At 34.3% G+C, this 13,693-nt stretch overlaps 2 protein-coding genes across 2 annotated transcripts in view; one reads left to right on the plus strand and one right to left on the minus strand.

Annotated features, from left to right (window-relative positions):
- LOC127834803 (uncharacterized) overlaps positions 1-13,693 on the minus strand; it is a 55,996-nt gene that overhangs the window by 21,464 nt on the left and 20,839 nt on the right. The gene's annotated exons all lie outside the window — the stretch shown is intronic.
- On the plus strand, positions 419-12,742 carry LOC127834804 (kielin/chordin-like protein). Its single transcript, XM_052360853.1, has 5 exons — positions 419-456; positions 2,141-2,228; positions 2,658-2,774; positions 3,202-3,318; positions 12,525-12,742. The coding sequence occupies exons 2-5, from the start codon at positions 2,141-2,143 to the stop codon at positions 12,659-12,661; spliced, it is 459 nt and encodes a 152-aa protein (XP_052216813.1). The 5' UTR covers positions 419-456; the 3' UTR covers positions 12,662-12,742.

The following is a 13,693-nucleotide window of genomic DNA, read 5'->3' on the forward strand; positions in this document are numbered from 1 at the left end:
AGTGTCAACAGCAACGGTTGCATAAGGATTATTTTTAAACACCTTACATACCTAAAGGAGAAGGACAACTAATATTTATGTTCATGGAAAATGCCTGTCGTAATCCCTTTCATTTTTTACAGGCTTATCGGAAGAAATTGCTTATACAGACGCATTTCTTTTCATTATCAGAATATTAAGCGATTACTCAGTTGAATGGTCAGACAATAATTCTACACGCAAGGATAAATAGTGCTCCTTCGGAAGCGCTGAAGCTTACTTATATGCAACATTTTGTTTCTATTTAAGTCACATGTAAAAGGTCTATCGCAAATTATAGCAAGATCTATTCCAAAGCCTTAGAGATTAGCATTTCTCTTTCGTCATGTTAATTACACTCAAACTGTACATAAAAACCGATATTCCATGTTTTATTATCATTATTTGACTTTGCGTTGCAATTGATCATAAAGTAAGGTAAGTTCGTACATATGCATTTTACATATTTTATACTTGTTTTGCTCTGTAACTACTAGTTCAACAATTTTGTGTGACATACGGAATGATTTATTCGTGCGGTATGCATGAGACGTTTATAGCACGAGGTCACTGTGAACTGATGTATACATAGGCATTTGTTGTACAAATACAGGCGAAATTTGAAATCACACATATAAATGCCAAAACGCGAATCCGAAAGTCACAACCATAACATATTTTCATTTCGTACTATGCAATGAATCAGTTGTGAATAAAAGTGAACGACGACCTGAAAATAATACTCTAGCTTGAGTGAAATGATACACGTTGATTATTTCACTCTGGCGCAATGCCAATGATTTTTCCTGTGTATTTATTATATTGACAATATGCGAAAACCTCATCGTAAGTGTAAACCTCGATATGTTAATATAATATAATCAAAAAATATAATTAAATCATGTAACATATTATAGCGACAACGATGTGGAAACAAAGGTAACAGTATTCCACAACAGCAGCGAGATTCATTCTCGCCGTTACGTGACGTTATGGTTATAATTTGTACGAACGTTTAAAGTGATATTATGCGCATTTAACAGCATATGCTATGTTTATAGGTGTGTATTGCAACCGTTGTTTATTTTTGGGGTTTTCACTTCATGTAAACTTATATTTATATTTATACACTTATATTGCAGCATCAACATACTAAAACAATATCCCGGAAAGAGAAAAATAATGCATTTTAATATTAACCGTACTTTCGTTTGACAACTGATCATGCATGTACGATGTGAATCTAAATTTAGTTTTAGTGCTGATTTGTTCATATCTATTCATACGACACAAGAACACTAACTACGATCCTGATAAAAAGACAGTTCCGCTCGGCTTAGAGGACTGTACAGTTTTTTATAAACAACTTGAAGCAAGATGAGTTGCAGATAATTGGTCAGTTACCACATTTTAACCAACTCTTTTGACCCGTTTTTCTTTTCAGCGTAATTCAACAGTGAAAAATGCGCATACTATTATTTTAAGGCGCTTACAAACCTTTTTCGCATTTGTAAAATCGTCGTTCAAAATAGCATGGACTGAAAAGATAAAACTTTATTTCAGGAAACGGGCACAAAAGCATATTATAATGACGTCGTCATCTTAAGAGAAACACATGTGTAACATGTTGAATATGTGCTTAACAGTTTTTGTTTGTTTGTTTTGGTATAAGCAAATTAAATAATTGTTTCGTTTAATCGTTTTTATTACTGTCATTTGTTTCACCATATTTTATCACAATCATTGAAAATAGTTACATTTTACGTTGCCAATTACAAGCTCGGATAAATCGAACTTCGGATATATCGAAGTTGCATTTGCATTCCCAAACGACTTTGAAATAAAACGTTCAGCTGCATGCATAACCATACTTTTAGCTATAAGTATACGTAACCATATTTTAAGCAATGCGTTGAACCTTTTGACATTATAATTATATTTAACTATATTAACTATATTTAACTACGCTGTGAAACAGTGAAATGCATAAAACAAATTTCAATCGCTTTCAACTTCATTTTCGTATGAGCTTCAATATGATGATTACCATCATCATCCTTTTCACCATTATGGTCATCATTATGCTCATTAATAATTTTTTTTTCTTATTTTATGTTTGTAGATGCGTCTGTTGCTGCAACTTTCTCTGACATGTTCGATCATTGCCGGATGTTCCACGCAGAATCGGCTTTCTCCAATATGCCCTACTTGTATGCTTCTTGATTAAATAATACCTGTAGTTAAGATTAGTATTTACGTTTTTAAAATGACACATTTAAATGCTTGCGTTGTTTCCGACTATGTACCTCCAAACATACAATGTAGACTGATATATTATCATTCAACTTACCTGATATAAGAATTATATCAGGCACTTTGTTATCAGGTCGATATCAGCTTTGTAGTATGACCAACCCAGATCATTGTACAATACATTCAATAAAAACCAATAAGTTATAAAAATCGTTTTGCCATTTCGATGCCAGCAACGGAGCAATATTCCTCTCAAAATTGCGACTACTTTGTGTATTTCTGATTTTTGGTATTCTTATATTGATTTTTGTTTTGTCTATCGTAAGATTCGAAATTATCAAATAAGTAGAGTATCTGAAAAAAAAACAGAGAGCACTTATTAACAGGCTTGCCGTGCTATTACATGGGACAATGGTACCAGCACGGTTCGAGGATCCCAGACGACTGCAATACTTGTGGGTGCAATAACGGGTCTGTGATGTGTACTCTTATTTACTGCAAAGGTATTAAATCATCTTCATGCCTTCATTTTTATACCAGATATACGGAATGTTAAATAATATAAATATAAATTTTAAATTATTAACGATTATTATTTAAATTTAATAAATAAATAAATACAATGTTGACAGATATATTATCATTTAACTTACCTGATATTATAATTATATCAGGCACCTTTTTATCAGGTCGATATCAGCTTTGTGGTATGACCAACCCAGATCATTGCACAATACATTCAATAAAATCCAATACATTATAACAATCATTTCGATGCCAACAACGGAGCAATATTCCTCTCAAAATTGCGACTTCTTTGTGTATTTCTGGTTTTTAGGTAGTCTTATATTAATTTTTGTTTTGTCTATCGTAAAATTCGAAATGATCAAATGAGTAGAGTATTTGACAAAAATAAGCACTTATTAACAGAACGGCGGTGCTATTACAAGGGACAATGGTACGAGCACGGTTCGGTGTTCCAAGACAAATGCAATACTTGTTGGTGCAACGACGGGTCTGTAGGATGTACGAACATTGACTGCCGAGGTATTAAATCATCTTCATGCCTTCAATTGTCATTTTAGTGCCAGACATACGAAATGTAAAATAATGTAAATATAAAATTTAAATTATTAATTATTATAATTTAAAATAAGTAAATAAATAAATAAATAAATAAATAAATAAATAAATAAAAACATGAATAAATAAATAAATAAATAAATAAACAAATAAATAAATACACACGCACACACACACACACACTGCGTTTCAATATAATTTATAAGACAGTGTTCTTATAATTTGTGTTATTATAAAGAGTAATAATACATTTGTTTTCCTCAAAACAGTGGACATTTCGCTAAAAAAAGCAAAATCCCAAATTTGCATTTTTCTCAAAATTGCCAGAAAGAGGCCTGATATTGTTCTTAAGTTGCAGTTCTTTTATTATTTTCTCCATAAATTGCACTGTAGTGATATTGCTCATATGAAGCACTGAATAAATATATTGAACTATTTAACAAAGCGGCGGTGATTATGGATTGCATATACTTTATTTACTTTGATATAAAAGCTTCACTGTTGCCAAATCAGTGTCAAATTCAACTTCAATAATAGGAGATTTGTCTTCACGATCATTTTTTGATTTACAGATTATTTCCAAGAAAGCATGGGAACATTTTGCACGTTCTATTATATACATTAATTTTTAATCTGTAAGTTCTAACCAATATTAATTGACACTGCATTATTAAATAAATTAAAAAACTCACATATCTTTATTGATGAATTTATTTGTAATATTTTATTGTTTCGTCTGAATCTTGAAGACATTTAAAAGCACGACATTGTTAATAAACACATGTATAAACATCGGCATACACGCATGCATATGTAAGTTAAAGGGCGGTCATTATCTTGTAATACATTGAGGATATTTGTTGGCTGGGGTTGATTATAATTCAAGAATGATCAAAGCACATGATATTTTCACGATTTGCTTATTTTGATTTTTCATATTATTCTACATTTGTGCGTAATATTTTATATTATTAGCGCATTGTGTTTTTTGCGTCATAAGTAGATTAGTGTCTCTCAAATTGTGAGTGCACTCGTCTCAATTGTGAGTGCACTCGTTTCAATTGTGAGTCCACTTGTTTCAATTGTGTGTGCACTCGTTTCAATTATGAGTGCACTCGTTTTAATTGTGATTGTACTCGTCTCAATTGTGAGTTCACAATTTTAATAGACCGTTTGCAATAATAGGAGATTTTTACGTACGCACCGGTTCGGCCGCCATATTGGAGGTATACCAGCGAAGCGTAAACATCGATCAAAATTAAGAGAGCGTAAAACTGTGACTCATGGCGTCTAAATCACTGAACCAAAAAGGGCCGTACAAAGATAGACTGGAGCCTGCAACAAAAGCAAGATACATTGAAAAACTTGCATTGATTGGTGGTATTGACCCATATGATTTGAAAAAGCTTTGTGATGATGTGAATCAACTGCCATCGTTGACCTACCCTGACATCGTTAATTATTTGTTGTTTACACCTAGTATTTACACGATGGAAGATCTGAAAAACTTCAAAAGCTTAGAAGCAGTGAATCAAGTTGAGTGTGGCTGGGTTTCTGGCGTGACTTCTGCTGTGTTGAGTAACAGACTGTTGGTGAAAGGAAGGTTAAGTTATTGTTTTTTTCTTGAAATTCATTGTTCTGGATATTAAGCTTTTTTTTTTAATTTTCTCTCATTACTACATCAGCCCTGTTCACAGATTTGTACTGGTATATATGTATCGAGGTAAACGGCATTTGTACTACCACCCCTCGAAGCTAGCTTTTTTTAGCAAGTACTTTTGCCAGACGTGGTAGAATGTCTGTGTATGGCTCGAGAGGTCCTGGGTTTGATTCCCAGTCGAGGCGTGTTACTGTATGTTTCAGCCAGTAACACATAATATACACTACTAAGTACAATGTTATTCTCATGTATACCAAGAATTGAACTGAATTTTACCTATGCTGACCTATGATATCGGATTTATAAGATCCAGTTATGATGTTCTTAACGACAAAACGCATGGTTGGAAACAATTATTTTAGATTTTGGTTTCACTTCAAACAGCATATGCGACATGCTTACAACTTAGGTAATTTTTAGCTTTTATGCTGACTTTTTTTATGTGTTTCATATGTCAAGATGCTTAATATCTTGTAAATGTAGTTTACTATTGCTTTTTTATACTTACAGGTTCTTCACTCTCAAAGAATGCATGAAAAACCACTGTCCCCATGGTTCATCTCTACGAAGGATGGTCAAGTTTTGGCCAGTCACTGTGATTGTATGGCAGGATGTGGAGAAACTTGCACACATGTTGCTGCCTTAATGTTTTGGGTTATGAGAACTGTTAAAGTAAGAGACGAAAGGACTGTAACACAGGAACCAGCATATTGGACCATCCCCCCATCCGTGAAGAATGTTGAGTATAGAGAAATTTCTAACATTAACTTTCAAAGTGCGAAGTCCCTCAAGAGAAAATTTGAAGAGTGTTTAAGCAGCTCAACCAGTCAAATTTCTAAAAATGTTCATCCTGTAAGAAAGACTAGGAAAATCCCTTCCCCTACAGAAAATGAATTAGACTCTTTCTTCTCTGATCTAGTTTCCACCAACCGTAAGCCTGCAATCTTATCAATTGTGCCTGATTATCTTGAGAGCTACAAACCTAAGTCAGCAGTGCTCAAGTTGCCTAAACCACTAACTGAACTCAAGAACAAACAATCGATGAATTTAGATTATGACCAGCTAATCAAATCATGTGAGGGCATTGAAATTACGGTCACTGACGAGGAAATTGAAAATGTAGAGAAAATCACCCGAAAACAGGCAAGTGAGGGTAAGTGGTTCAATTACCGCGCTGGGCGTATCACAGCCTCAAAAATGAAGAGTGTTTACACTGCGAACATTGATAATCCGTCAAGTGCGTTAGTAAAATCTATTGTTTATCCCAATGTAAACTTTAGAAATGAAGCCACCAAATGGGGGATTGACAATGAGAAAAAAGCTGCCACTTTGTGTTGTGAAGCCCTTGCTACTGACCACGACAATGTTGAGTTGATAGAAACAGGACTTTTTATCTCAAAGGACAGACCATTTATAGGTGCTTCCCCAGATGGGATCATCAAATGTGATTGCTGTGGGTCCTGTTTATTGGAAGTTAAGTGTCCATTCAATCACAAAGGAAAAGTGATTGATGAATCAGTGCCTTATTTGATTAAAGGGGAAGATGGAGAGCTATGTTTGGACAGAAATCACCCATACTTCTTCCAAATTCAAACTCAACTTGGGGTAACAGAGTTGGAATCGTGTTACTTTGTTGTGTGGAGTGACATCAGTGTTCACATTGAACAAATAAATTTCAACCCGGAATTTTATGAACAAATCTGTGCTAAGGCAGAAGTTTTTTTTCGTAGGGCTTTGTTACCAGAGCTTGTTGGAAAGTACTTTACCCGTCTGTCTAACATCAATCAAACTGATATGAACTCAGTTCATATTCTTAAGGAAATAACATCCAGCCAAAAAGATGATGGTAATGTGGGAGAAAGGTTTTGCTATTGTAGAGGACTTGAGGAGCCACCCATGGTTGGTTGCGATGGAGAAAATTGCAAAATTGTGTGGTTTCATTTTAGCTGTGTAAATATCACCAAGTCGCCTGAGGAAATTGAAACAGTGAAATGGTATTGTCCAGATTGTGCTATGTAAATGATAACTTACTTGAAATGGAAGTTCCAACTTGATCGCAACAATTAAATTGAAACAGTGAAATGGTATTGTCCTGATTGTGATATGTAATTGTTAACTTATTTGAAATGAAAGTGACAACTTGATGGCAACAATTTCAGAGAAATGTGTATCTGTTTAATTAATAATTTTTCTCCTGAGAAAATATTGTACCATTTTCATATTGACAGATATTTGTTTTGAATGAGTGATGCATTTTGGCTAATTATGTGACTAATATGGTTAATGGAGTTGTGTTGCTTGATCATTTGAGCCTTGGTTCTTAGAAAACTGGGCTTAATGCATGTGCATAAAGTGTCATGCCAGATTGGCCTGTGCAGTCCGGACAGGCTAATCAGGGACGACACTTTCCGCCTAAATTGGATTTTTGCTAAGAAGAGACTTCATTTTAACAAATGTCAAAAAAGCGGTGTCGTCCCTGATTAGCCTGTGCAGACTGCCCAGGCTAATCTGGGATGACACTTTATACATATGCATTATGCCCATTTTTCTCAGAACGCGACTTAATTTGGTCATAAAAATGTCTTATTTGTTAAGTCTTCTGAGTAAAAGATTGGTATTTTTGTTTTTATAGGAAATCTTCTTGATTTTGCAAAATTGAGAATTGAATAAAGACGTCATAATGATAATGCAATTCCATGTGTACTGTTTTGCTTAACTTTATTTCTTACATATTGGTCCAAGTCAAGGAGTCGAATGACAAAAAGTCCTTTAACAAAGTAATTCAACTGTTTATCACACTTAAGTAAATATTGAAGTATTTAAATGGAAAATCAATTCACAGAATATTTTTTTTAACTATGTGTACTAAATTCATAATACAAGTTGAATTATTTTTTTTAGGACTTTTTGTTCAAATATTAATCCTTTATCAACAGCTCTTTATTCATAGTATTTGAGAAGTAACATCATTTAGAGAGTTAAATTTAATCAATAAAATATGATTTACAGAGTGAATTATGAAACTATATAATGCTATATACTAATCTATATATACTAAACACAGAGAGCATGGATAAGACAATACAATAGACAGTCTATTTATCAAAGTCGACCACTGATTCACATAAGTTAACCAGCGCACAACACACATGAGCTATTTTGTCAATTGTAGTAAAGCCATCTTCATCTTTGGTAATCACTAGGTCCAATGGTAGTGTCCCATTTAAGAATGTGTACTTTTGGCGCACAAGCCCAATAACTCTCTCAACATGTATCCGTACATTGGCTATTTTTCTTGTTGTTTCTACATCCAATGGAGAGAGTTGGTCTTTACCTTTGGTGAAAGCTGGAATTTTCAATGACCCACAAACAGAACCAACACTATCCGCAATGTCAAATCCTCTATCTGCCAACACTAAATCCCCGGGCAAAATGTTATCTAAAAAATTGCAATGTTCAGTGACATATTTGTCACTTGCACGACCGCCCCAACCTTTGGAAATAAACGACACTACTCCCTGTGGTGTGATTCCAATAAGGAACTTCACAGTGTTGTGATGTTTGTATGACGACCATGTCTCTGCCCTCGCTATAAGATTTGATGGACGCTCTATAAAGATCTCGAAGCAATCAATGATTACTGCACACTTATTACCAAACTGTCTTTGGAACTGTACTGGCATTGTTGCTCTCAATGAGGCTCTGTCAGGCCATCGCACAATTGGTTTTAGTCTTACATACATGATGTCAATAGTATTCACAAAAGTTCGAGAAATGGTTGCACATGAAACATTCAGTTGGTAGGCAAGGTGATTGACAGTCAAATTTAGGCGAAGTCTACTTAAAGTCATCACAAGGCACTCAAACTTTCCAAGTGTTACACTATGTTTGCTTGTTAAATAAGAATATAGATACTTGTACAATGACATCAGTATAGCAAAACAAGAAAGTCCTGTAAAGTACCTCACTCTTTCATCATTGTCTTTAAGAGTCTCCTGAGAAAACATAGACGCATTCCGGATAGATGTTTTTAGATTTTCATTTTCTAGTTTCAAACGTTTATTTTCCTGTTTTAATGATTCTACATCTGAAGTAAGCATATCAGTCTGAACATTCTTTGCACTATCTAAATTTACATCAGGTGGTAACTCTGGAGTGTTGTTGTCTGAAAGATCTTGGACCAATGATCTTGCAGTCTCAGCACGTTTCTTCCGTCTCTCAAAGCGCTCAGCAGCAACTTTAGGGGCAGGCGTACTCGGAGCTTGACATCCCATGTTCACTGATGGCGCCCAATCAGGACTGTCTCGGTCAAAAAGTTCTGCCTTTTGCTCTGAAAATATAAAGTGACATAAAGTATGACTTGTGTGGTATAACAATTTTCTTTCCACTTTCCTGGCTTTAACTATGAGACTCAAACCACCAATTTTTAGTCTGAGCTCCAGCTATGATCTTCTGGTGAATAGACAAAGAATTTCATAATTTGATTCTTTTCAATATCAAAGTGTATTCTTTATGTGGATGTAGACTTGATCAATGATCAATGCTTAAAATTGTGTACCAGTACCGTAGACTGTTCAACTTGTACATGTACATGGTATAAAATTATGATCACTACATTCAAGTTATGTATTCATAAATATTTGCACATTAACTTACTAGATACAAAATGGTCAGAACACACTCGAATATTCTTCAAATTCTTTCCACTGAAGTCTTGTTGTAGCCTTGCTAACCATAATCGCCGCCTCTCTGTTGACAACTCACTGGTTTTCTTGCACTGATTAGTAATTATCTCAGGTAATCTATAAAAATGTCTGTCCTTCTCCCTTGTAGAATTGTTATGACAGCCGATGACTCGGCAATAATTGACCATTTTGACATGTAAAGAGAAATTAAGCGGCGAATTGTAAATAGCTGTCAATGATGCGTAATGGTTAATCGAGCGTGTCCCTCCAATATGGCCGCCGGATATTCGAACAGACACCTGCAAACGGTCTATTGTGTGTGCATTCGTTTCAATCCTGAGTGCACTCGTTCCAATTTCGATTGTACTCGTCTCAATTGTGAGTGTACTCGTTTCTATTATGAGTGCACGCATAGAGAATACTAGGTTAGCGTTGAATACAGAGAAGTTTATGTTGCGAGGCTTAGAACGCCGGAAGCGCGAGCCTTGGCGAGCGCTTTCGGTGTTCGAGCCGAGCAACATAAACTTCTCTGTATTCAACGCTAATCCTAGTATTCTATTTATCCCATTTGATTTTTTCAACGTGACATTTAACATAAATAGATCTAATAACCTTAACAATAATTTTAATTCAGTCATAAAAGCGCTTAAAATCTAACAAATGTAACCATGCGTAGTGATATACATGTATTTGTTCTGGTACGCAAAATAGTCTTTAAAAAATGCACACACACACTGTAAAACAAGTAAAAATATCACCATATGCCTACATTTAATTTTACGCAGTATGCGAATTTTAACACATTACGACCTCGAAAAGAAGATTTTACTTTACTATAATTTATTTTATTTTCGAAAGAAAATGATCAAAATCCAATATGGCGGCGATTGCTCGTGACAAAATGCTGTCGATGTCAACATACATGTACACCATCGACGACCTAGTTCTGGCTACCATAACTTTAAATGTCGCTTTTTATGATTTTTGACTGGCGCTACTTTGTACAGGTCTGTCAATACTAAATAAACTGTACGCTGAAGTTTCTTTAGCTATCGAAGACCTTGACAATTTTGACGAGTAAACAGGCAATTGCAGCGACTGACACTTTATTTGACAAAATATACAGGGCAATACGTTTTTCGACTTCGGACGACGAATTTAAGGACGCGCAGAACGTGTTTTTTATATAATGTTATGGGTATGCCGTGTGTAATCCGATGCATCAATGGCGCCCATGTTAAAATCATTTCCCCGAGAACAGGGAACGACAAAAGTACAAACAAAAATCAAAACACGTAAGAACTAGTATCTTACCTTTAATTATCCTTTAAAATCCATCTAATAATCCATTTAACTCAATAATTGACGATTTTGCATCTAGGGTCCTTAATAATTATTTAAGCATAGTTAAATAAAGACCCTTATGCTATCACTTTATTCAAATGAGTTTATGAACGCGATAAACTTTCTTCTTCGTCACACGCTACGTCATGTACTCTACATTTCTGCTGTTCAAATGAAGCGGAGCAGTTTATCTAATAATAGCCGTTGGTAAACTCGGTTGCATTTGCAGATTTCTGCATACAAACATAATTATGTTTAAACTTGCACAATGTTTTATTTATCTATGGTAAATACCCTTATTGTACGAGAAAATAATTTTATATATAAATACACAAAGAATGGAAAACATTCCAGTACACAACAGACAAATGAGTAGAAAATACCCGTGTACAAAATGGGACGTTCCCAATTCCAGTGTGGTGCTATTTTTACCATCTTATACTTTACACAGCTCTATGCCTAACGTGAATTAAATAGGAAAGCAAACATAGCAGATTATTCATGAACTGTGCGATATGTGTATGGCTTGTTGTACATTCATAATATTTAAGTTAAATGTCAAAAGTATATGCTTTGGTTATAAACAATGCACATTACAAGAAATAAGGAAAATGTGATCAATTGACAATTCAGATATGTCGACATACAGTACACGTAGAAAACATGTGAAATAAGTCGCGTTTATAATAAATCGTCAAAACAAATGGGGAAAATGACGCAATAAGTATGTCATTTTATGACGCCATCAATCAGCTGATTCATTATACGGATGGCGAAAAATTATGTCATATGACTAGCTTTAAAGGTTGAAGGTCAAATAATTTTGAAGCTTAAGTTTTGTCGACTTTGTTTGTTATGAAAAATCATTCAGTGGTAAAGTAAATATAAATAAAAAAATAACAAAACAAAATTCGTGTAATTTTATATTTTGTTTCAACATTTCTTTTGGTGTATATGTCATATGTATATTTTTCTGCAAAATATGCACATTTTCTTCTAATGGGTGACCTTAAAATTCGATCAATGAACCAAACAATATCGACCTAATTTTAGCGCATATCGCATGACGTCATTTAAAAAGTAGTCCGTGTACGCGACAGGTATATTCCACAGTGTTGAATACAAGCAAGTATATTCCACAACGTGTTATACCGTCAATGTCGCGGTGAAAATGGGATAAATTTATACTGTGAGTGCACTTGTTTCAATTGAGATTGTACACGTCTCAATTGTGAGTGTACTCGTTTGAATTGTGAGTGCACACATTTCTATTGTGAGTGCACTTGTTTCAATTGTTAGTGTTATTGTTTCAATAGTGAGTGCACTCGTTTCAATTGCGTGTGCACACGTTTCAATTGCGAGTTCACACGTTTTATTTGTGTGTGCACACGTTTCAATTGTGAGTGCATTCGTTTCAATTGTGACTGTACTCGTTTCAATTGTGAATTTACTCGCTTCAATTGTGAGTGTTCTCGTTTTAGATAAACCAGGCGTATGTCCTAGGCCTGGCTTTGGGGTATGCTGGGAAGAGTGCAGTTCCGATCATGACTGCCCGGGTGTACAGAAATGCTGCTTCAATGGCTGCGGACATACATGCGAACAACCAAATTGGCAGTAACACACCGTTTTTCTGGTTTTGTAGAGGTGACCCTTTTCAGCTAAAACATTAATGTATTTAACGGTACAGTACTTAAGAAAATGTATGTATAAAGGACAATGTACATATGTATACGTTGTAATAAACTGTCACTTCTATCAATATCTGTTCTTTTCTGTTCGCTAACAATATGACAAAAATAGAACCAACCAAAAAAGCTTAACATGCAAACATTGAATATAACTTAACAATCTAAGACACGCAAAATATAGAAAGATTTTTATTTTTGTAAAGGTATTGCAAAAAGCTAGTCTCTTTATTTCGTGGCATTATTTACAGTTTACCATATTATATATCATCGCAGTGATCTCCATTGAAGGCAGGGTTAAACATTTATAGCAAAACTAAAGGAATGAACAAACTGATAAACCATGCTGGAAATTTAAACAAGAAACGTATGTCTTACTGAAATGGATTTCTATATATATATTCAAATGATTTTATGAAAGTATCTAGTTTTAAAATATATTATTGCATATGGAAGGGAAAGACCGCCGATATTATTGATCATCAGAAATGTTGCACGTGTTGAATATTCAGCTCATTTGTTTAACAGAGAATTTTTAATATGTTAAAATACAACATTTTAATATCTGTTGTGTACAATTTTAAAGTGTACAATGTTGTAAGTTCCGATTCTACAAAATCGATATGCAAATAAATCAATTATGAATATAGAGATATGTTCATGTTAATTCGTTCGATGTATACAGTACACATGTGTACAGACTTAACTTCAATAGGTTTAAATGTTAAAAAAAACAAACATGTAACTTCTTAAACTACAGATCTAAAAATGAAGATAGTGCATATATAAAGTCTAAGTAAGTTGATGACAAACTACATTAGGATGTTGAATATTTTCTAAGTTGTACGATCGGTTTTTGTAATCTGCTTCAAGTCAGCATCTCACAAGTGAACACTTTACAATTGAACAGATTACAAGTTGACGAATCACAATTCAACATTTTACAATGCATTTTCAATTCAACC

Source organism: Dreissena polymorpha, chromosome 6, assembly GCF_020536995.1.
Source record: "Dreissena polymorpha isolate Duluth1 chromosome 6, UMN_Dpol_1.0, whole genome shotgun sequence".
NCBI lineage: Eukaryota > Metazoa > Mollusca > Bivalvia > Myida > Dreissenidae > Dreissena > Dreissena polymorpha.